General features: G+C 43.9%; 1 protein-coding gene across 1 annotated transcript in view; it reads right to left on the reverse strand.

Annotated features, from left to right (window-relative positions):
• Positions 1 to 2,354: 2,354 nt before the first annotated feature.
• The window catches only part of ZSWIM6 (zinc finger SWIM-type containing 6), a 96,074-nt gene continuing 72,916 nt past the window's right edge, over positions 2,355 to 25,512 (reverse strand). The window contains exons 5-14 of the mRNA XM_035100374.2: positions 23,917 to 24,096; positions 20,591 to 20,767; positions 20,175 to 20,321; positions 17,605 to 17,751; positions 16,674 to 16,934; positions 14,486 to 14,621; positions 10,744 to 10,901; positions 8,251 to 8,414; positions 5,751 to 5,832; positions 2,355 to 3,236 (exon numbers count right to left, since the gene is read on the reverse strand). Of these exons, the coding sequence (XP_034956265.2) occupies positions 2,374 to 3,236; positions 5,751 to 5,832; positions 8,251 to 8,414; positions 10,744 to 10,901; positions 14,486 to 14,621; positions 16,674 to 16,934; positions 17,605 to 17,751; positions 20,175 to 20,321; positions 20,591 to 20,767; positions 23,917 to 24,096 (2,315 nt within the window). The 3' untranslated portion in view covers positions 2,355 to 2,373. The remainder of the gene's footprint in view (positions 3,237 to 5,750; positions 5,833 to 8,250; positions 8,415 to 10,743; positions 10,902 to 14,485; positions 14,622 to 16,673; positions 16,935 to 17,604; positions 17,752 to 20,174; positions 20,322 to 20,590; positions 20,768 to 23,916; positions 24,097 to 25,512) is intronic.

The following is a 25,512-nucleotide window of genomic DNA, read 5'->3' on the forward strand; positions in this document are numbered from 1 at the left end:
TCTTGGTCCAGGAGCAGCCATTAGTATTTAAACTCGGTGCAAAATTGAGAGGAACTTGGGTTGTTTCCCAGTAACCAAGGAAGGCTTCATCCCAGTCATAAGCAACTTTCAGCACCAATGGGTGTTTTTACTTCCCTCTTAAGCAACAGATATCAAAAAGGAGTCCAAAATCAACTTTCAAAAAACTAATTTTAATCAAAACAAAAAAATTGTTGATCATTAACAAGTTTATAAAACAGTGATTTAGTTACATAAATAAATTGATATCAGTGTATCAAATCTTAATTACTTTCAACTTCATGAGCATGTTTACATGGGGTGATGAAATACAACCTTTCCCCCCTAGTATAATAAATAAAATGAAGAGCATGAAACAAGTCCCCCCCCTCTAAACAAACAAACAAAATCTACAAACATACTTCTAGCATGTTCTCTAACAAAGGGAACAAGAGACACGGGACAACTTTTGCACCAAAATGTTTTTAAAAAATGCTTTAAAAAGCACAAGGGTACAGAACCATCAGCTAAAAGTAAAAGACACTATACTGTAACCAAAGTTGGTAATAACAGTAATAATAATATAATGAACAGTTTGGTAGTTAGATCTCCAGTTTGGTTATTTTAAAGCATTAAGACAAGGCAAGATAGAAGGCTGCTTTCTTTTGAAGTAATTCTAGAAGAAATAAAAAATATTTTTTGAAAAAACAAACGAACTGAAAAGTAGAACAGTCATACCTACACAACTTTCTGTCCTGCACAAAGTCAAATACCTATGCAGAATATATTTATATATATATAATATATATGTTATTTGTGCACAAAGGTTAGCTTATTATTAGCTCACTGCAAAGGTGTAATGTATTATGTCAATTGTTTTGGAAAACATTGTAGGAAGCCACAGGCAAACTTCTACCTCACAGTTGCCACTTGTGAACCAACCACAGTGGGTATGAACCACATGGGGAACTGGCCACTTGCAGCGTCCGGCCGCGTGGCAAGGCAATTTTTACGGCACAACTCTTTTTTCCCTGTTGTGCTTGGATCAAGACCAGCGGGTTGTTTTTTTTAAAAAAATGTCACCTTACCAAATGGCCAGGTGCTACACGTAGCCAGGACATCACATAGGTTTCGTGCACACCTTGATAAGTTTACAAGTAGCGGCAATGTAGGGGCGACGTTATCTGTAGCCATCCTCTGCGTGAAAAAGGGATATTTAAGTTTTCTAGGCTAGGAGGCACAAACCCCAAATCTGGCATACTGTATGTATTCTTAATGCTAAGGCTTGCTGCTCCGGCTGTGTTGTCCCCTCTTGACTAGAGTACCTGTTACAAGCACACAAGTGTGGATACATACATATGTATATATGCATACACTCGCCTGTATAAATATATATATATGTATAAAATTCTCCCCAATTTCCATCCAACAATTCAATCCAAAAAGGTGGCTCTGCATAGATGCCCAGCATATTCAGTTCATCACCTGAGCCAGCCCTGAAGCTGGGCGCACTTTAGTCTTTTCCAATACGTTTCCTTGTTTGTTTAAAAACCACGCTACTGCAGCTTCAAGTATTTTGCATTATAGGTTTTTTTTTTCTTTTTTCTTTATAAATTAGTTAATGTTATATTTTATTCTCAATATTCCGACATAGAGTATAATATATATATATATATATATACAGTACAATAAATGCTCTCATTCTTTTTAATTTTATTTTCCAGACAAATCCCTGAGAATGTATGTTGACAGTCGCTAAGTTTCCACATGCACAAGCATCGTGTGCCATGCTTCTGGATGAACAAGCACTGCAAAGCCACGTGGGTCAGCCTTTGAAACTATTTAGTTATTTGTGTGGTTGGGTTGGTTGGTTCATTTAAATAAGCTGAAATGTCAGGATGAGTTACAAAGGAGTAAAGCTGGAGCCATTCGAGGTACTTATCACAGGATGGAGGTGTTTGTTTGGTTTTGTATTTTTTTTTAAAGCCATTGCAATATATTTCTCTTTTTTTGTTTTTGTTTTGAGGCTGTGAACATATACAGAAAGAACAGGAGAGCTCTGTGGGCTTTTGCCACTTGACAACATATACTCAGTGTAAACCAAACTTTTAATTTTTTTTTAAGCCTCTCAATCTCTCATACGAAAACAGAAAAGGAAAGGGGAAGAGAGAGAGGGGGGAAAAACGACACACAAACTTTCACGTGACAATTTAGTTTTGCAAACTCAGTATATAACTATACACATATAATACCGGTGTGGCTCTGTTTTAAGTTAAAAAGGATACAAAGGCAGGCTCAAGTAAAAACATACCACCCTCCCAATGCTCCCCCCACAACCCCATCCCACCCACCCCCCATTCACACACATTTTTATTGTCAACCAAACCGTTCACGAACCAACATCATCAGTTTCTTTTTGCCTTTGTAAATTTGTTTCAGGTTGTCAATGAACTGTGTAAACTGAATGTGTCCGTCGTGAGCCATTAAGAAGGTCTCTCGGGCCTTGCTCAGGAACTCTATGAACTCGCTGTAATGCCGGGGACTGATGTGCGTGAGCCGGGAATGCGTGGTGTTAATGTACGCTCCGATGGTGGCATCCAGGAGTTGCCTTAGCGGGGCTTTGTCCAATGACATCAGCTTGCCTGAGTTCCTCCTTCCGTGGAGTGCCACCATTCCGGGAGTGGTCAAAGTACAGCGACGCAAGATGTCCGACAGTACCGTTGCACATTTGACACTTTTGACCACCAGAGGTATTATCGCCGCCAGCTCGTTCTTCCCGAGGGAGTGGCTAAGTGCGCAGGCCCACAAAACGTCGTTAATGGCAGGGTGCGTGTCCTGATTGTAACTCAGGTTGAGATGCGTCATGGCCAACGTGGCCAGCTTGTAGGCCCGCATAGGGTAGCCGCGATGCTCCATGTACCGTGCTATAGTGAAGAGCTGCGTGTAGCTCATGCCGGTGGCAGCAGCGTCGAGGACAATTTGGTAAGCCGTCTCAAAAGCTATGTGATCCTTCTCGCACAAGGTCAGTGCAGAGAGGGCGCAGTTCTGAGGATCCTTCATGGCACACTGAAGAGCAAGCGTCCGAGCACTGCTGGCAAGCTTCTCTTGCTGGTGGCAGTCTAGATGCAGGCGGACTATAGTGCTGTTGGACATCACCGTGGTTGCAACAATGCTAGTCGCTTCGGTCGGAGTGAAAAGTGTAAACCAGCTTTGCATGATGCTATCCAGCGCATAAACACCTGTGAGGCACAGAAGAAAACGTTTGTCACCAAATATGGCGGACCCTAATATGTATCTAGAAAGAATGAACCTGTAACCTGGGGGGGGGGTCCTTGTCTGTAACACTCCGTAGAAGACCCCACCAATGTCCGTGTGTTGAGATCAGGACTGTGAGCATTCCTAATAGAAAGGCTGTGATAGATTGGGTCTGTTCTTCCAATGAGAAACTTTGGTTATTATTACTGTAGTCCGCACACCTCGTTTGGAAACAAGGGTGCCAACTTGAATAAAAAATGGGGGGGGCAGGTATGCCCCACTCTGCATAATTGATCACCTTTGGGGTTCTGAAGACCCCTTGGCCCCTATCTTTGGAAGCGATGAAAACTAGATGGAGCCATATCATTGGGATTCTCAAATAAAGATTAGCATACCAATACAACGCATTGCTGTGCCGTTTGTGTGAACAAACTGCACCCCCCCACAAGCTTGAGTGTGTGTGGCCCATTCCCCAAATGTCCCAGTGCTCAATGTATTTCCCTCCTAAAGAACACCCTCTTCCATGAAAAAAGAAAGAAGTCAAAACTGAACTGGATATAACCCCAGCAGGAAAAAAAGAAGTCTCTGTCCTTAAAGGCAACATCTTCATCTAGAGCCACTACCAGCCTTCCAATCTGAAATGTGCAGGTTTCTTTAGTACCCTTTTGTTGCTCTTGCGAGGGCGAACAATGACTGATGGGCTTCATAAATTGAAGCTTATAGGCAGCTTGAGTGCCTCATTATTACTCAAAGTAATTTGCACACATCTGTGCACTCATTTAACCACACCCAGAGGTCCTTATTTTGCTCAGTTGGGCCCTGTTGTGCTATAATGCATGCATACACATATCCCCTCCTTACCCAATGCTAGGCACAGAGGCCATCCACTCAACGCCTGGTCTTCATTTACATAAACAAACATGTCCCTCATTTACAAACTTCCTAGAGTCTCAGAGGTGATCTTTGCTTGACATTACAGCTTCCTTATGGAAGCTATACATAAATATGCTAATGTACAGCGGGATAAAAATGCAATTTGCTTGCCAATAGTTAACTGAGCAAAACACACTTGCCCTCTAATATCTAGAACTCAATCTAGGTTTCAATTAACTTGGCCAAGACAAACATGCTATTAAAAAAGAGAAAGAGAGGATGCAAATTTGCTGATAGCATCACTTGATAGGAGAGAAAAGAATAATAAACTCAACAAATACAGGGAAAATGCAATCCTGACCACTAAGTGTTGCAGTGATGTAGAAAATCTGCTTGGGGAACAGCACCCATCTTCATAAAACCATAAAATACAGATTGGATTTTCCTTTCCAGTTTCTCAGAAAGTAATGGCACTCTACACTCCTGCACAATTCTGTTGGTGGCCAAATTTGAAAGCTGCAAACCGCAAAGCAGCCGTGAGTAACAGATAAAACTAGGAATACAGCCAAAGGTTTGGACAAATCAGTTAATGATTTTAGAAGACACACTGAAAGGAGAAAAAGAGAGGCATGCATGATCGATGTGGCATTTAAGAGAACATGCAGCTCTCTAAAAAGTTATTTAATTTGAATAACTTTGTAGAGAAGTTTACTCTTCTTGTGAATGCACAACCATTGGAACACTACTGGCATTTCATAATTTGCTCCAAATTTGGGAGATTATGAGGGGAGTGCCTTTCTCCTGCCTCCTTGGCGCAATTCATAAAAGGGGACACTTTTCAGCTTCTATCCTTATATAAATTCCTGCAAAGGAGGTTCCCAGTCTTTTATTTGGGGACATAGCAAGTAAGGTTAAGCTACTTCCTTCAGGTGGCTGCATTCCTCTGTCTGTTTGGGATCTTCTGCATAGAGCTCAGGCTCTCTTGCTGAGGACAGTTTAAGTTTTGTACTCTCAGTTCATGTCAGTGTGGCATTACTGCACAGAGACAGGTAAATTTAAAAAAGAAACAAAATACATGCTGGCCACATGACCTGGAAGCTGTATGCCAGCTCCCTCGGCCAATAACGTGAGATGAGCGCCGCAACCCCAGAGTCGGTCACGACTGGACCTAATGGTCAGGGGTCCCTTTACCTTTACCCAGGTTCTTCTTGGAAGAGCAGCATATAGAGACCATCTTGGCTGTGAGTTCTGGAAGACCTGCTCCCTCCCATGCATGCCTTGTGCCATCTGGTCTGGGAGGGCGGGGCCCGGACTGACTCCAGCTACAAAAGGTGAGGCTGCTGAACAGGTTCCTGGGTTGGGGTATCGTCATGGTTGTGGTTGTTGTTATTGATATTTTTTGTATCTTATGATTTCAATTTGGTTGTGCATTTCTTAATGTTTTCTATATTGTTTTGTTATGTTTGTAATTATGTGAGTTTGATTTTTTGCATGTTGTAAGCCACTTTGAGCATGGTTTTAACTTTGGAAAGGCAGCATACAAATAAAATGCTTGATTGACTGATTACACCATTTCACAGTGCTAGTTAAATCAGAATTCATCAGAGACCAATGGCACCACTTACCTACTTCTGTTGCACATGTTACCAACCACCTCACCATCTCCCGCCTCCTCCAATTCAAGGTTGACAAAGTCATGCGCATCACCTGTTCACAAAAAAAGATGAGCATTTTAGGAAGACTCAAGACTAAAACTGTAGCATAGAGTTGTCACAATGCGAGAAAAATGAGAATATGCATTGCTTAGGAATTAGTCAAAAGGGGACTCTCCATCAGCTCCGCCGCAAGAAAGAGAAGCATTTCTTACACATCTTAAGTGTTTGAGAGAGGAAACCGTTACATCCAGAAAGCAGCTTCTCTTGGCTACAGGCTTCCTGACTTCCCCAGGTTACTGCGTGGAAGGCTTCCAAAGAACTGAATACTTTCTGTGTTCCAATGCAGCTGGACTACGTACTCTAACAAAATTGTTACCTGGATTGTCAGGTGAGATAGTAGCATCCACACAAACTGAGCAAAACCTACCTACTACCTACCGTAGTACCGTAATATTTCATATACTCCCTCACTCTATGCATTCAGTGCAGCTGCACCATGAGCTGAGCATTAAGTGGTATTTTGCCACCATTTCTTTGGAAGAGTTACAGTGGTACCTCGACATCCGAAGGTTTCGACTGCCGAAGTCAACAAACCCGGAAGTCTTTTTGCCCTGCGCGCGTTCTGCACCTGTGCAGAAGCACAAAATCCCGCTTTGCGCATGTGCAAAATGGGCGCTTCGACAACCGAAGACTTCGACTTACGAAGAGCGCCACGGAACGGATCGCCTTCGTAAGTCGAGGTACCACTGTAGTCAGGATTTTGGTCTATTTTATGTGTGCCACACAGTGTAGACTACAATTCAAGAATCACTGCATTAGAGCACTGATGTAACAAAGGCAAGGTGTCCATTAGGCCTGGATGATATATCTCCCAGGACCTGTATGTGGGGGCAGACTGCGATGACAGCGTCACTCAGTGGCATATCGCTGGTGAAACCGTCACCGCTCAAATCCCTCTGCCTCCATCGCCCAGCGCGCTGAGGGAGAAATAAAGTAGCCGGGAGCTGGAGGCAGTGGAACTCAAGCGGCGGCAGCTTCACCAGCTATATACTACTGGTGAAACCGCCATTGCACTCTGCCTCAGCAGAGGAAGAATCAAGCTGAATCGGTGAGGTGCCGCTAGAGCTTATTCCTTCCTCTGCTTCTTTAAACTGCTTGGCTGGGGAGCACGCAGCTGTCCTTGCCTCAGCCAAGCAGTTTTACAGAGCCAGCGGCGGGATGGGGGCTCTGTTAAAGTGCTCCTCTCCCCATCTGAGAGAGCCCCGCTCCTGCTTGCATGTGAGCAGGAGTGGGATTGGGTCTGCTCAGCTGGGGAGCATGAAGCTTCCACTTCTCACCTGGCTGCCTTCTCTGGGAGGGTATGTGAAGCCCACCCTCCCAGTGGAAGGCAGCCAGGCAGTGTAGGGGCTCTTTGATGCTGCTGGGGGGCCCCTCTCCGCAAAGCGTGGATAGGGTGGGCTTTGCACCCTGCGCCTTTTGGATTTCGTCCGGGACGGTGGGCTGTGTCCTCCTTCCTGGGGTGAACGAGGCCCCACCAGAGGAAAGAGACAGCGCACCTGCACGGGCGAAGGTGAAGGCAGTCAAATTCATGGAGCCTGACAGGTTCTGCGTGCTTGGCTACTGCTGCTTGGTCCATCTTCGGGAAGTGGGGGGCAAGCGGGCAAGGTTGCTCACCCCCCCCCACACCAGCGAAGGTAGTTGGAGCTTCGTCAAGGAGCCCCAAGTCCTTACAGCTCCAGCGCAGGGGAATCAGGGCTGGCTCCACTGGGGGCAGCTTTCCCACCCCCAGCAGAGCCTGGTCAGGGGGCCTCGGGGCTCACTCAACTGGGTGTAGGAGCCTTTTTGCCCCGTCTGAGCAGCAGGCTGGGGCCAGCTGTATTGGCCATAGCCCGTGAAGTGCCGGGGTGGAAGTGCCTCAACTCCCACAATGAGAGCTGCGGCAGCTCCACGTATCATCTCGCCGGCTGGGGACAATGCAGATTTCCCCCACATTGTGCTATATTGCTAAACTGCAATGTGTGGCTGGCGACACACCATGATGCTGAAAACCAGCCTTAGTGTCCATACTTCTGAGGGTTGAGGGTTTCAGATTTCCAGTTCTAGGACAGGATCGGAGCACATTTCAAAAGCAGCCACACAATTTATACATGTTGTGTGTGTCAGCCTGTGTGTTTCTTTAATACCAAGAACACAAGGTAAATCTACTGATACGTCATACAACTTGTAACAGCAGGACACTTTTTTTTTTTTTTAGCCAGCTAAGTGAAGAAGTAATAAAGATTTTTCCATTTAATTCCCTTTGCCATGCCATCTGGTATAGCGGTAGAACAAGAAGAGCTTACTGACTATGGATGAGTAGGAAAAGTTCGTTATAAACTGGTTGTGCCAAGAATACATGTTCAAAAGTGATCCAAGGTTTTATAGTATCTTACTAAAGCATTGAAACAGCATTAAGAAGAAGAAAAAATACCTGAAGACCCAGCTCCAGAGAGACTTTCAAAAGAGTGATATCTGGCAGGCTGTCCATAAGCGTTGCTATTTTAAATGCATCCTGGGCAAGCTTGAAGATGTGCGATGAGGAGTGAATGTTTTTCTGGATAGATTCTAACACTGTTTCAAGCCTTCGGACATCACCTGCAAGGTCAGCCAAAAATATATATATATATATGCATGAACACAAGCAGCGACAGGAATATTGCAATGTGCCATCGCAGAGGCCAGACAGTGTCATCAATATGCATCTGATGTGGTTATCTCCATACCATCTGAAGCAGATGCAAGTTGTGATGGTGCTGAACCGGTGCCTGGAGGTGGGCAATGGACTAGATGAGAGCCTACAAACTGGAGCTAAATCCTTAGGAAATGGAGCTGCGGTTGGTAGACACTACTCATGTCCAAGAAACTTCCATCTGGCCTGCTTTAGGTCAAGCTGCACTCCCCCTGAAGAAGCAGGTGCACAGTTTGGAGCTGCTCTTCGTTTCATCTGTGTCACTGGAGGCCCACATGGTTTCTGTGACAAGGTGTGTCAATTTGCAGCTCCATCGAATTCACCGGCATGGTCTGACCACACAGTTTTGCAGTCTCTGGCAACTGCTCGTCCACGTGTTCTGTGTAGGGTTATATTTGAAAATGTTCTGGAATTTGCAGCTATGTGCAGAGAGTGCTGCTACTAGAGCATTGGTTGGTACTTAGATGTGCAGCAATATAACACCGAACTTGCAGGATCGACATTAGCTGCTTACACGTTATTGGGCTCAGTTTAAAGGTGTGATGTTAATATGCAAAGCCCTGGATGACTTGGGACCTAGGTACGTTGATGCAAAGTTTCTATCCACAGCGGTCTTCCTACATTTTGAGACAGCAGAGGGGGCCCTTTTTTAAATCCCACCAGCAAATGTTGCTCACTGTGTAGGGATGTGGGGCAGTGCCTTCTCAGCAGTTATATCCCTGGTGTGGATCTCTCTTCCCTTAGAAGCACAGACAGCTACATCACAGAACACACTTGTTTACTGAGGCTTAGAGAGGACTTGGTTAAGCCATCTCTGCTTTTTACTGCGGTCCTGTTGCTGTCATTGTTTATTATATTTTATTTGTTTCAAATACTGCATATTTTTACTGATCTATTATCTACAAACAATGGAAATAAATATTTCAAAGACTTCCTTAGAGACGATACTAAACCCAACATTCTAGATCCATGTTTTCCATTTCTATATGAATTCATCTATGTACCAAAATAAATCTGCCACACATGTGAGCTGGACATGCCACATGGACAGCAAGTGATGTGCTTGTGTACATTTTATTTAGTACTGCTTTGGCTACTTAGCCTGGCTCAATGTGGATATATGTGCTACACTTCCTCTTCCTCACTCTTCTGCTTCAGCAGAGCCAAGAGATCAAAAGCTTTTGCTTCCATACACAATTAACTGCTGTTGAGTGTTACATTTGAACCCTAAACTGTCGTTACTTGGTTAGTCTTAACTATATGAAAGGAAACACATCAATTTCATAAATCATGGTTTTGAGACTAGCTTGTTTCTCTAAAGCTTGCTTAAGATTAACCACACTTTGTCAGAGTTTGGATACAATGATCCACCGTGGGTTCGTTAAACAGGGAAGTGGACGCTTCCAATCTCCCTGCTTCCAACTCACTGGAGGACGAGAAGGGAAAGGAGAGCTCATTCATGTAATAAGGGGCTGTCCAACTTTTTGGAAAAACCATTGTGGGCACGACAGACACACTGCAATCAAGTACAGTGGTACCTTGGTTTAAGTACACAATTGGTTCCAGAAGTCTGTACTTAACCTGAAGCGAACTTTCCCATTGAAAGTAATGGAAAGTGGATGAATCCGCTCCAGACGGGTCCATGGAGTATTTAAACTGAAAGTACTCAAACTGAAGTGTACTTAAACTGAGGTATGACTGTATATTCTTCCAATCTCCCCGCTTCCAACTCACTGGAGGACGAAAAGGGAAAGGGGAGCTCATTCATGTAATAAGGGGTTGTCCAGCTTTTTGGAAAAACCATTGTGGGCACCACAGACACACTGCAACCAAGTACAGCGATACCTCAGTTTAAGTACCGAGTTCCGGAAGTTAAGTACCTTCCGGAAGTCTGTACTTAACCTGAAGCGTACTTAACCTGAAGTGAACTTTCCCATTGAAAGTAATGGAAAGTGGATTAATCCGTTCCAGACGGGTCCGTGGAGTACTTAAACTGAAAGTACTCAAACCGAAGCGTACTTAAACCGAGGTACAACACAACTTGTTTTATAGTCTGCCACAGAATGCTCCTTTCGAGTCTAATTTGAGCAGAGAGAAGAAACCCTGGGAGCAGCAGGAAAGGCCTATGCAGACATTATATATACCCATTAGCACCACATTGGTGAACAAGACCAATATAAACTCATGTATATAGTCAACTAAAAATAGATATCTGCTTAATTGCCAGCACTGTACCTTTGGCTGCAGTTAGCATAGTTGATGCCAACTCACACTGCTGAGATTCAATGTGACTTAGAGTGAACCAACGGGGGTACCGATTTGGAACGACTGATGCAATGTGATGTGGACGAGACATATCTCCTGATGGAGCTGTGGATTCCAATACTAGTAATCTGTAAACAGGAAACACACATACGTGGATAATTAAATTATAGTCATGAGAAAAGTTGTGCCTTCTACAGAAATGCTGCAATATGTAGACAAAGGTCTGGTTAGTTTCTCATTACAAGATTAAGCCTGCATCGAGCTTCAGGCTCATACGCTGTGCCTCTCCTCCTCCATACACATGCACATACACAGCAGGAGGAGGTTGAAAGCTCCTGTCTTTGAAGGTAGTGCAGTTCCTTGTGGCAACTGTTGTTTGTAAAGTTGAAACAAAGCCAGTTCCCTTCAGTTCAGCTATCACACAGATCTGTGGGTAGTTCAAAGGCAAAAGCTTTTGATCCCCTCCTCTTGCGTGCGAAGGAGAACATGTGAGCTCAAAGCTTGTTATCATAAGGACAAACTGTGGTTTGGTGTTATGTCTCAACAAAATGGCCTTGCTTGTCCCACTAAACCAGGCATCACCAAACTTCAGCCCTCCAGATGTTTTGGACTACAATTCCCCTCATCCCTGACCACTGGTCCTATTAGCTAGGGATCATGGGAGTTGTAGGCCAAAACAACTGGAGGGCCGCAGTTTGGGGATGCCTGCACTAACCATAGTTAATGGTTTACTGTGAATGCAGAAATTGTTCCTGCTTTGCTCCTTCCCTAGTGAAAGCAACAAGCCACAATCCCAGGGATCATAGTTTGTTTCACTCAAACAAGAACAAACCCTAGCTATGGATTATGGTGTGATGCAAACTCAGCCTTTGAAGGCAGGGAGGAGCCCGTTTCTCCTAATTAAGAAAACGAACTTAAATAAGAAATTCTCCATGGTTTGGATTTTTAGCATCTGTGATTCAAAACTAAGTTTCAAAAATGGTGGGGGGACAGGACATTTTTTTTCTCCTGATATGACTTTCCTCACCTTCCATTTTTTTAGTGGGAAAAATAGGACATTCTGGTCATGGTTTGGTGTCTTCCAATTTAGCAGACAGCCATTTAACTATCTGCAAACTAGTGAACATCATTTTAGAAGCCATTCTGGTGACAACAGTTTCTCTTGCAAAGAAAAACCCCCTGCCTAACATAATGCAAAGAAGTGAATATGAAGCAAACCTACACATAGTGGTTGGGAAAGGTTACAATAGTTTTAACAGAAATAGTTGCCCTAAGCTGATAAGTTATTTCTCTTCCTACTACAGACCTATTATTAGAAGGGTCTGCACTGTAATTTACTTGAATGAAAATAGCTGGCTTTTTTTTTGTTTTTGTTCTTTGCATGAACTCCCTACCATGATGATTCAGAGCAGAAGTACTGAAGGACAGTGGGAAATGGAATGTCAAAAAGCAGAATTCTGTGTGAGCATGTGTCTGTGGGATCATCAGTGGGAATGGCCCTCTGAAGAATTAGTATCACTACTACTGCTTCACAGTTAAATGGTGCCCTCTGGCTTCTACAGATGTTGGCATCACTCATAGTTTTACGTGGTTCCACGGATTCTACAGCCATTTTCCTGCTTCTACTTGTGCAAGAAGCTCCACCAGATTTTGCACAAGAAGGCGGCTGTCTTTAGATTTCTTCCACCTTTTATTGCATAACTTTATAGCCTGAGGTGCAAAGCAGCCCTCCCTTGAGCAGAGGACGCCGTTATGTGCACAGCTTTGCCTCCAATGCAGCCTAGTTTACAAAGCGTCTAGTGCTATTCCTCTCTCTTGATAACAATCATAAGCAGAAAAATTTATGTGTAATAGTTTTTAAAACTACAAAACATATAATACAAAATGAAAGAGAAATTATGCAAGTCTTGATTTATTTGCACCATGTGTATATGTTTTCATAGTGCTTGCTTCTCTTGGTGCAGAATCCAATTCATATGATATTTAATTTTCAGTTTTTGAAAAAATTAAGATTCTTGAAATGCAGAGTACAGTCGTACCTTGGTTGTCAAACAGAACCCGTTCCAGAAGTCCATTTGACTTCCAAAAACATTTGACAACCAAGGCGCAGCTTCTAATTGGCTGCAGGAGCTTCCTGCACTTAATCGGAAGCCGCAGAAGCCCCACTGGATGTTCGGCTTCCAAAGAACGTTTGCAAACACTCACTTCCGGGTTTGCGGTGTTCGGGAGCCAAAACATTCGAGTCGCAAGGCATTTGGGAACCAAGATACGACTGTACTCTGCCCCAACCATGCAATGGACATATTCCAGAGTTGTAGCATACTTTGTTCATATTACAGACTGTGTTACTGTCTCAAGATGCCTTAGCTCTAATAGAAAATTTCATGGGTCAAACAGAAGAGTCTCTCTTTGGTAGACCAGATGGGTCCCAATTCTACCCTGCTCTTGGTGTGTGTCACAGTTGTGTTCCCAAAGGGCTTCCTTTGAGATATATGAACTCACAGCCACCCCAAGGAGTAAGTTCAACACTCCCTTGGGGCAGACCTAACGCCCTAGAACTGAAAGCAAAAAGGAGACTATCAGCTATTTTAATGCTGTGACACACCTCATTTAATTCCAATTTTCTATCCAGGAGTGCCCAAGGACGGCTGGTAATGAAACAGACAAAAGAACTGGACTGACCATGCAGCAGCGTAGACTTAACATGAACATTATCCTCTCCTTGCCCCACCCTCACCAGCTCTGAGAGAACAGGAAGGGTTGCCCATTAAGCAGCCCTGAAGGACAGACTAAACAGATTACAGCCCTGGGATTTACTACCAACAATGATAAACGCAACTGAGCACTTCAGAGAGGTTTCCACAGAATGCAGAGAGCTGCAAGGAGGAAACTTTGCCATTGTTTCCCAAGTCAGTCTGTGTTTGCAAGACCGCTGCTCATACTTGAAAAAGTGAAGATCTACCATGGCAATTCGCCCCAGTGCTATTTATTACAACATCACAAAGCCCAGGACTGAGGATTTTTGGTGTCAAGCACAGTAGATATCTTTTTTAAGAAAGATGAAAATCAGGGTTCTCTCCTGAATTTTAACTGCTGGGAATTTCATTTTTGGAGCAGCGGATTAAAGCAACTGAACTGCTTGTATCAGAAGGTTAAAAAACTACTAAAACCTGGAATCATAGAAGTTAGAGAACATTTTCAAATTAACTCATGCTATGCAACGTGCTAACCTGTGTTCAAACCCACCTGTTCCTAAAATCAGTCTGGCGGTTCTCATTCATTCACTCACTCATTAGATTTCCCATCCTATAGCCAAACAGGTCTCCAGGGTTACTCAAAAACTATATCTAAGACAAGTGCAGAAACACTTGCATTGAAAGTATAGGCTTCAACAACGTACTACAAACACAGAGATAAATCAAACACATTGTGTACATCCTCTATCAGGATCGCTCTCCTTAAAGGAGGAAGTTGTTTGCCAGCCTTCTTAAAAGTCAAAGGAGCTTACCTGGTGAGCCCCTTTAGAGATGGGCGTTCCACAACACAGGGCGCCACTACAGAAAAGGTATTGCTCCTTGTCACCATCCTTTTTACCCCCGAAAAGAACAGGTGTGTGGAGCAAGGCCTTCCCTCATGACTTTATGGATGAAGGGAGCTCATACCGTTGACCGGGTTTTTGCTTCTTTTCTAAATGAGGTTTAAAGACACGTACCGCATTGCTCTCAGTGCAGTTTTGTATGCTAGTTCAGCATCATGAGGTAGGAGAGAGGTGAAAAGATACTTGGCAAATGTGTGCATTGGAACACTCTCTCGATGGATGATTTCACCTAGACCGCTATAGGGTCCAGCTATGAGGGAAGGGATGTGGGAAAGGGAGAAAAAAAAACAGAAAGTCTTATAAATAGTGCTGTAGTTTGATTGTACATAAAATCGAAAGTGCTAAAAGTTATCTAGAAATATTGTAATAATCCTTGCCAAAAAAAAGCACTCACAGTGAAGAGAAATAAGCTCTCTGGTGAGGGGTCCTCTAAGAAATGTGCAGTACTAAAAGAAAATGGTGGTGATAAATATATCTTATTGAAGCAAATAAGGTGGCCTGGCTAGGCTATAGCTTTCCTTCTTGGATTCAAAGAGCCCAGAATACTTCATTTGTTTGCTTTTCATTCATTGGTATAGAAGCTCTTCCATGTTTTTTTAAAATGTTAAGCTGACTTGTTATGAAAATTGCTCATGCAGTTTAAAGTGGCAAAAATGCAGGGAGTTCACTGACTAAGAAGCATTTCTACCATGCACGTCAAGCCAAGGTATCTGAATCACCACCCTCACTACCCTTGGATGTAGTCAAATGCGACATAGGTGAGCTTATTGTCTAAGCAGGGAGTGGACAGGAGTGTGCGCATGTGCTCACACACTTGCATGTGGTGGGCAGGTGCGCATAACATCGCAAAAGGTTTCTGACCTTTCCTCAGGCCCTAAGTTATTTGCTACTAAGGTATGGGGGCTGTAGCACTGGGGCAAGTGGCTGCACCTCTTGCTAAAAGGAGGGAGGCAGCCATAGTTCAATGGCAAAGCACAAACTCTGCATGGAAAAGGTCCCAGGTTTAATCTGAGAAACTCTGGGGAACCTTGGAGAGCAGCTGCCAAGTCAGTGAACTTAGCTGGACACTACTGCCTGATTCAGAAGAAGGCAGCTTCCTATACTTAAAAAGGGAAGCGGAGGTTGTCAGCTTAAGAACTACATTCTATGAAAACACTGAAGTGTGGAGAATTGGAAGCACCCGCTCAAATCAAGCTGAAATTAGATGAATCCATCCTTTAAGGAAACTCCCCCAACAAAAACAACAAAAACTGACAAAAGGCTCCAAAGTAATGCTGGGGGGGAAATGCTTTTAAAAAGGCACACACTTGTTCTTTAAAGATTACCTAATGCTAATATATAACATCATTTTGACGCCAACAGAAAACCCATAAGGTTTTCTCTCATTTTTCCAGAAGGGCCAAAACAATGGCATCTACAACTTTCACTACTTATCACTACTTTTAAACAGACCCACCCACCCACAAAGTGCCCATAGTGCCAGTTTCTTCTTCTTCTTACATTCTTTAGCTGTTAATTACATTAAGATTGCAACCTCCAAATAGGAAGTTTGCTTGTCCCGAGCATGGGCCTTGGCTGAACTGCACTGCTAAGAAAGATGTTCTGGGCATCATGATTGGCAGGTAGCCTCTGCCAATCCAGCATAAGACCAGCCCTCTTCTCTTGCTTTATCTAAGCAATGTTTTGGATTATCGTGTGCATGTCTTGTAAGCAATACACTTTCTCTAAAGGACGAAGAAAACACATCACTGTACTGTATTTCTTTCCCTTGTGTTTTAATGATTTACAGTGTGACACTGCAAGAAATCTTCTCTGTTGCAAAGTTTCAGGCACAAGTATCAGAGTGTGATTTCTGACGTAGGACAAAAACCATACTTTTACATGCAAAGCTACTTTCCATCCCCACCAAGCTCACAGTATGAAATTCCTCATAAGCAATCTAAAGTGGGCCAGTGGAATGAGTGTCCAGGGCAAGTGTAATTTCACACATTTACAATGTTTCGCTAGAAAATGGTAGTGTCATTATGAACTTCAGTTTCCTTACATGCTAGCCTAAACTAACTGGGAGGGGGGGGGATACTTTTAATTCAGATAATACATAGACAAGACCCTTCCAATTCCACATCAATGCGATGTTTAAGTATAGTATGGGGGTGGCGTTGGGTGTGTGATGGAAGATCTATAAGCAACCATTAGATTCCTAAGAACCTGATAATTACCAGATAAGCCAGCTCCCAGAGGAGTACCTGGTCTTTTTATTAGAAACTGCTGAAAGAAGTGGTTAGCATCAATAGTCAACTACCTTCTAATAGGAAGACTGCTTGCTTTTGGAAAATCTTCACCAGCGTGTCATCCAGTTCGATTTCCTGCAGCTTGGAAATTAACTGTTCCTCATTCCGACAAACTTTCTCTTGTGCATACAAGCCATCAGGCATTATTCGCTGCTGCCCCAGTCCTATCAATGCCACTTCCACAGCCAGCGTCAAATAAGATTCTCCTTCTTCTAAGAATTTGTGGGCAGGCAGGTGATAGTACTCCAAAGATTTGTACTGGCCCATATTCTCTGGAGGGGGGAAAAAAACATCAAGTCACTCCATAGTTTACTTGCGGTTACATGCCTTATTTGTGCCTGTCCTCCTGCATCGTTTGCAAGCCTCCCGCAAATTTTCACAAAGACAGCCACCCTCACAAGGTAGCCCTGGGCATGCCACTCTCTTAGCCTGAGTACCCCCTATCTACAATATGGCCGACAGCACTGACCACCTCATAGGGTTGTGCACACATGTCAGGTACACTTGAAAGCACTAAGCAAAAGCATTGTAAATAATGCCAATGCCAATATTACTAGCAGTAATAAGGCACTTGCTTTGCAGGCAGAATGTCCAAAGTTCAAGCTCTGGCATCTCCTATTTTAAAGGATCAGGATGTAGCTGCTGGAAAAGACCTTTGCCCTTGGAGCTGATGCCAGTCAGGGCAAACAGTAGGCTAGATAGACCAATGGTCTGCCTTGGTAGAAGGCAGCTTCATATATTCCGACAGTAGGGCAAGATTACTATTTTGTCTGCACACCTGCAAACTACATCCCTCCCTCTTAAGCACTGTCAACACCCCTGTTCAGCAAATGTTTAAGTTATGGTGTTTTGCAAGCATGGTTGCAAATAATAGGTCTAAAGCAAAGTTAAAACCACAGCATGCTTAAAAATACGTCAAGTTGACCCATGATCAAATTTTACCTGTGAAGTCTGAGAACACATGGAAGCTCTCATCATCAACCCTGCAGGCCTCCATAAGGCTGCTGAAAAGGGTGCCAATTGGGTCCAATGGGTGCCCAACCCAGCCTTCCAGGTTTGTTATAGAGGTAACGCCTTTGTGGAGAAGTTCTACATTAGAAAAATAAATGCATGCAGCCTTAGTGATCATACAGTGCTTTTAGTAGGCAAAAGAGCTTGCATTTCCCCCCTCATCATTCTGATTTTTCAGACATGGAAACTGTAGCTAGCAACAGCATATGCAGCATCAGTGACCACAAATAAACTGGATTTTGAACCCAAATACTGTATCTTATAACAGAGCACATTATACAGAAGGCCCAGGGCAGTTTTTCATTCAGGGAGATGCATCAATGCCAACTGCAGAATAATACTGACCGAACACAGCTTTGCTTAACACAGAATACCAGTTCTACTATGCATCAATTAGAACAACGTAATTTCTCACTACCTATCATAGCAAGCCATAGATCACCACTGCCTACCCTACAGTCTATGCAAGACTCCTTGATTATAAGCTATCCAAACTCTCTTTAGAGTCACTGCTGAAGGATTTATAAACAGGAAGCACACTTGTGGTATGCACAGAAGAGATATCTATTTTAGTTTCCTTGCTGAGAAAAACAAGGAGCACTATTTTGACTAAACTAATCCTGTGGAACTGGGAAAAACAACAACCCAGGCATGTGTCGCATGACAACTCTTAAAAGATCTACCTTTCAAGTCAGCTAGATTTGCCTTATTTGCAAAATGTAAAAGGTAACAGATCCCCTGTCGACAGGGTCCAGGGTCCATAGGGGCACCTATGCTGAGGCCCACGGGCTGGTTAGTAGAGGGCTTACTGCCAAGTAGAGATGCTGGGCAAAGAAGAAGCCCAAAACTAGTGTTGGTGTTGACCTCTAAAGCCCTAAACGGCCTTGGTCCAGTATACCTGAAGGAGCATCTCCACCCCCATCGTTCAGCCCGGACACTAAGGTCCAGCGCCGAGGGCCTTCTGGTGGTTCCCTCACTGCGAGAAGCCAAGTTACAGGGAACCAGACAGAGGGCCTTCTCGGTAGTGGCACCCGCCGTGTGGAACGCCCTCCCACCAGATGTCAAAGAGAAAAACAACTACCAGACTTTTAGAAAACATCTGAAGGCAGCCCTATTTAGGGAAGCTTTTCATGTTTAATAGATTATTGTATTTTAATATTCTGTTGGAAGCCGCTCAGAGTGGCTGGGGAAATCCAGCCAGATGGGCGGGGTATAAATAATAATAATAATAATAATAATAATAATAATAATTATTGCTGTTCTCTGTAGAGCTGAAAGGCACATGCTTCGTCAGGATGCAGGAGATCCTTCAGGTGCCCTTTCCATCAGAGAGGCTTTCGTACACTCCTTTTGTCCATTCTAACACCATGCAGCTTCTGAAGAACCTGCACCTCCCATTTTCCAATAAGGATGGGTGATCAACTACAGCGCCTGTATTTGGCCTCAGAGAGATGAGTGGAAGCAAGAGTAGGGTGTCTAGAATAAGCTGTCCAGTGCAGGCAGCTCCTGTGTAATCCTTGTGCAAAACCCTATTTGTGTATACAGTACTTTATTATGTTCTCCAACTACTACCAGGTAAACACAATTTACTACAAAGAACAAGTTACTGAACTACAGATGTATAAGCAGTTAAGATACACACCCAAATTCCTTTCCAATGACCTCACTACCCCAAAAGAATAAATTCCGGACTGCAATTGTATGTACACTTTCCCCACCCATGTGCACTTCCTTTGCACTTTGGGGCAAATCAAACACTAACTTTTGTAAGTGAAATTGACTGAAAGGTTACTTGGACACATGCCAAATGCTACTGTCCGTGTCAGGAGTTCAAGGTAATTTCAATGTTTCAGGAAAAAAACAAAAGGCAACTTCAGAGAAACAACCCCCCCCCCACTTTTCATTATTTCCTGGGCCTTCATAGTGTTAGGAACTGGGGGGAGGGTGCTGTATGCCTGAACCCCCTTCTAATTCCTGGATCCAGCAACCAAGCAATAGTTTGCTGTTTGACAGCAACCCTTACTTCTATGAATAATGACTAGACCCATCCAACAATGCACTAGTTAAATGAACACATCTTTTTCACACATTTACAAATCAGCCACCCCACATTCATCATCAGAGTCCAAGGTTAGGAGTAGAAAACAGTACGGTCCAAATTATTCTGCCGCTTTAGAGACCATCTTGGTTGCTTGCTTTACAAATATATGTCTACAGCATTCCTTGCTTTGAATTTAGGTATTCAAAAGATGGGGTGTCGGTGGGAGTAGGAAGAACCTAAAAGCTCTAAGCCAGCATTATGGCTCTTTTACAGAGAGGTGCAAACACTGCCATAGCCCTATGGAGCCCTTGGCAATGAACCACCTCCCATCGCCAGCTACAGTCAACCACTGAACAGCCACAGTCTTTTACCTCCAAGCAGCAATTCCTTGCACTTGGCCCCATTCCAGCCTTCCTCTCCCCAGGCTGCAACCTTTTGCCATCGTCTTGCCCACATTTACCTTTCTTCTGGAACCGGAACATTTCCTGCTGTTTCTGCTGCTGCCTCCTTAGTGTATTGACAATAGCTATTGCTAGCCGCAGCGCTTCTCTTGGGTAGCCATGAGATCTTAGTGCATCCACCCTCGCACAGGCTGTAGGCACATGTTCTGAACAGAGAGAAAGGGGGAAAGCATTATTAAAGAGCGCATCCGCGTCTGCAGCAACCCCCACCCTGGGGAAGCATTCAGAAGGGTTTTTGTTGTTGTTGAAGAATCTAAGAAAACTTTAAAAGGGGAAGGGAACAAAAGACTGTTTGGAGGGAAGCTCTGTGGCTATTGCCAGACCTTTCATCCCTCTCCCCGTCCCCAAAAACAGGGCCATGGAAACGGAACAAAGCGTCAACTCATGGAAACGTCTTTCCGGTTGAGCCACTTACCATGCCAGAGGGGCCACCCGTGAGAGTCAAAGAGTGAGTTTTCAGCATCATCATGGTAACAGTAGTTGGTGTACAGGTCACTTCTGATAATGTGCTGCAAGTGGCTGTCCTGCCAATGGAGATCGCACGCCTCAATGGCTCGAGTGAACACCGTCCGGTGAGACCTGTTTGATGAATCTGTCAGGCCCACGAGTTCAAACAGAATCAGTTTCATGCCTCCATATGGGTAACACCCAACTCACACCCCACTCTCTCCTCCTCCAATACAATCCATACATGCTTCCTAACAGGCAGAGTTTCAGGTTTACCCTACCACAATCTATTTCTTTTTCAAAACAAGCACACGGGATTCTATTAAAGTTAATACGCACCGGAGGTGGCCCAAACTCATCCTGTCCTAACACTGTTTTAAGTATATTGAACGTTTGGGCACGTGGCAGAAACAATTACAGAAATGCCTAGGAAATTCCTGGGTGGTTTGTCAATACAGTATGTACACCATGGAAATACAACTCTGAATTGACAGAAATGGGGCTTAGATACACTGCTTTCTATTGTATGTTGCAAAATTAAACAGTGGATTCAACAGAACCACTTTGAGCCATAAAAATGGAGAAAAACCTGCACTATGCTTCGAAGCAGAGACCCAGGTGGCACTGTGGGTTAAACCACTGAGCCTAGGGCTTGCTGATCAGAAGGTCAACGGTTCGAATCCCTGTGACGGGGGTGAGGTCCCGTTGCTCGGTCCCAGCTCCTGCCCACCTAGCAGTTCGAAAGCATGTCAAAATGCAAGTAGATAAATAGGAACCACTACAGCGGGAAGGTAAACGGCGTTTCCATGTGCTGCTCTGGTTTGCCAGAAGCGGCTTTGTCATGCTGGCCACATGACCTGGAAGCTATACACCGGCTCCCTCGGCCAATAATGCGAGATGAGCGCGCAACCCCAGAGTCGGTCACGACTGGACCTAATGGTCAGGGGTACCTTTACCTTTACCTATGCTTCGAAGCAGAAGAGGAGACACTTGAAACCTTGGCTGCATAGTGTGTGTGTGTGTGTGTGTGTGTGTGTGTGTGCGCGCGCGCATTGCAACCAATATAATAAAAATTGCTCTCATACTTTTACATATATATGTTCACTTAGAAAAAAATATTACACTGGTTGTGTGTATGGAACATATGCAGGGTTCTACAACAATTCTGATGAGACACAGGCACAGAAAAAAGGGTGTGTGCATGTGTGCCATTTTATTAATGCATTTAATCTCCATACAAACACACACAGAGATTAGCAAAAAGCAAACAATGGTATCAACTGTAATTCCACATGGGATCAGCTGATCAGAAACAGAGTTCCATACAGTTGTGTAACATGCTGCGGCCCCTGCCAATGTTTTAGAAAAGACATCCTTGTGTAATGCCTGCTTGGGGGGGGGGGGTTGTCACATGGGAGGTAGAGTCAGCAAGGTAGATGGAACTCTGTATGAAAGACCTGAGAAGAAACATGTTATAGCAAGTTACTTCTTGTTATAGGAAGAGCACTGAATGCTCTCACGTAATGTGGCCCTTGGAGGTATTGGGTTGCCAGGAGACACACACTGCTGTGCTACTACAACCCCACCACAAGTGCATGCAGCTCCTACCCAATGCATCTCCAAGCATTGTGTTCATGCTGAACGGGAAGCTAATTTATTCTAAATAAAAATAAATCATGCCAGCAGCAAAGATTGCGGCAGAGCAAATCTCTCCCAGAAGCACTCACAAAACTAGGAAGATGCTCTCGCATGTGGTAATGGAGAGCAACAGATGCAAGCAGTCAACAAGTTATGTGTCAACACATGGCTCTAGTAGAAGACATTGAAATGAGAACTTGCACTTAAAGAGTATAGGTCCATACAGAAGAAACAAAAGAGATTTGGATTGGAACCTACGACAGGACCCAAGTCCGCTTCCCCTTCCCCGGGGGGGTGGTGTTGCGGAAGGGCACCCAGGACCTCCCCGTGACCCTGGGAGGGTGGAGGGATGCTGCTTGTGTCATTGGGACTCCCAGCCATGTCTTAGCACAGCCGGGGGCGTGGCCACTTGCTGTTTAAACTATGGCACGGCCATGGGGCATCCTCCTTTTGCCTCCTCTCCAGATCAGCTATTTCAGCGCTTTTGATGTTTCGGAGACTTCCAGAGCTGGAGTGTTCCAGTTGGTGAGATGGTTGCATTTGGGGAGTTGGACAGTTAAGTTTTGGGGTGGTTTGGAGAGGTGTGTGTGTTTGAGCGCTGCCCTTTCCTGCAACATGTCAGCATTGTGAGTCTACAAATGTAATAATAATAATAATTTATTATTTATACCCCGCCCATCTGGGCGGCTTCCAACAGAAAAATGAAATAAAATAATCTATTAAACATTAAAAGCCTCCCTAAACAGGGCTGCCTTCAGATGTCTTCTAAAAATCTGGTAGCTGTTTCTCTCTTTGACATCTGATGGGAGGGCGTTCCACAGGGCGGGCGCCACCACCGAGAAGGCCCCCTGCCCGGTTCCCTACAACTTGGCTTCTCGCAACGAGGGAACCTCCAGAAGGCCCTTGGTACTGGACCTCAGTGTCTGGGCAGAACGATGGGGGTGGAGTGATGCAAAGGAAATATTCAAATTTAGGATATCTAAGCCCTTCACATTATCTAGGAAAAAGCTGTGCTTTGCTCCTAGATCCCTCTCACCTTCAAGGACCTTTTTGACAGCAGCTACAGCGCAGCTTGAGAAGGCTAGAATATGCCCTCTTTTCTGGGAGGTGAAAGATGCCACAAACCTTTCACTGGGAGATTGGCTGGCTGAATTAATATTCCATTAGGAAGATTTCAATGATTCACCTCTCCCTGGGAGATGTCACCCACCCTAGTGGAGACAAATGAGGGCAGTAGGGTCAGCTACCTGGGAGCTGATCCTCCTGTTACTGGGAGGATATACCCTTTTCTGTATGTGACAAAAAGTTAAAAAATATATCTGTGAGAGAGGATTCTGTTCTTATCTCTTCTGTCTTTTCTCTGTTCTTTTATTCCTTTTCTTTTTATTATTTTTGTGTGATTAGTTTGTCTTTTATTGCAATGTGAAAACTGTTAATAAAACTTTATCAAAATAAAAATAAACATGCAGCCCGTAAGTTGCCCAGCAAGTCTACATGGAGCTTGTAGACTTGTTTTTCCCACCAGCAGTGGCACCACAATCCTCAGCCATGAACGATGGACTAAGGTTGCTGCTAGACAAACAAGCATGATGGTCCAGGCAGAGAGTCTAAATTGCATTTCATGTGTCTCAGAGAGTAAATTAAGTCAGGGCTCACCTTGGATTGCATTTGCACCCTGAGGCAAAGCATTGGTTAGACTGGGCAGGTCATTTCCATGGTTCCCATCTTCCCAGGGACAAACATCAACACTGTTCCATTTCTTCAGCTGTTTCAGCCAACTGGCCTTTTGTTCCACCTTGCAATGAGGATTTAAGACTATGCACATCCAAAGAGCACCTATTAAGTGACACAGAAAATGCAGTGGGGCTAGTTACCTTAAATTTTATGGAAAGCACAGCAAGCTTTATATGGATGCCAAAGTTATGCTGCAAAATCACATTAGCCAATCTGCTGCTTCAATGTCACAAGCACATGCACGGTGCTGTTCCAGTCGCTTAAAGGCAACATGACAGAAATAATTGTAAGAAAACTAACAAACTCACATTGAAACGTAATTTTTTTGGGGGGGGGGACACAAAAAACAGCAATCTCTCTCTAGAGACTTGATGAAAAGCAAGTCAACTTCCCGCATAAAATTTAAAATGTATATATTCGGGAAGCATGACAATACTAAGTTTCCAACCTACACAAATATCAACTTAAACCTGTTCATTTATATTCATTAACAAAAATTAAACACTGCTTACTCAACAGAAGACCTCTAAGTAATTCATCAAGAACAATCTAAAAATTTAATTTACTTACTTACTTACTTACTTACTTACACACACACACACACACACACACACACACACACACACAGGTTAAAAAATAAATAAAAACAAGTTAACCCAATATTTTAAATGTACAAATAAAATCTGCAATTTTCAAACAATTATTCAAAATAAAAGTACATGCTAAAACTGAGTTCCTGGGTAGACTCGCTGAAACAATTTAATCTATATGCTAATGCAAATCCAAACCCTCTGCTGCCCGCACTTGCATAGCCAAAACTACGCCACCCAGAAAGAAGTTATTAGCAGACATGAGGTAACCCTAAGGGAGATAAACCTTGAAACCAGCCTCATAAATATAATAAATAAATAGATAAATAAACAGATGATGGTGATGGTGATGATGATGATGATGTTATTTCTACCCCACCCATCTGACTGGGTTGCCCCAGACACTCTGGGCAGCTTCCAACAAATATAAAAGCATAATAAAACATCAAACATGAAAGATTTTCCCTATACTGGGCTGCCTTCAGGTGTCTTCTAAAAGTTGCATATTTCTTTATCTCCTTGACATCTGAATGGAGGGCATTCCATGGGGTGGGCACCACTACCGAGAAGGCCCTCTTCTTGGTTCCCTGTAACTTCACTTCTTGAACTGAGGGAACTGCCATAATAACTCAGTGACCCAGGAGGTTGTGAGACAAAGCGTTCAGGTGTTTGCCTGAACATATGAAGCTGAATTTGTTGGGGGGTGGGGGTGGGGAGGGAGTACACCTGCAAGCCTTGCCCCACCTGCTCAATCCCCTTCCTTACGTTCAGCATCGGAACAGGGATTTCTACTTATGTCCCCTTTAATGTGAGTAGAACCCTCCTCAGCATGACTGGAGGTCATGATGAACCAGCATCTCCAATCAGAAAAGGCGTTCTACTCGCATTCAAGCAAAAAATTCCCCCCTGAAATGATGTTCAGCACAGG

This window comes from Zootoca vivipara, chromosome 11 (assembly GCF_963506605.1).
Source record: "Zootoca vivipara chromosome 11, rZooViv1.1, whole genome shotgun sequence".
Classification (NCBI taxonomy): domain Eukaryota; kingdom Metazoa; phylum Chordata; class Lepidosauria; order Squamata; family Lacertidae; genus Zootoca; species Zootoca vivipara.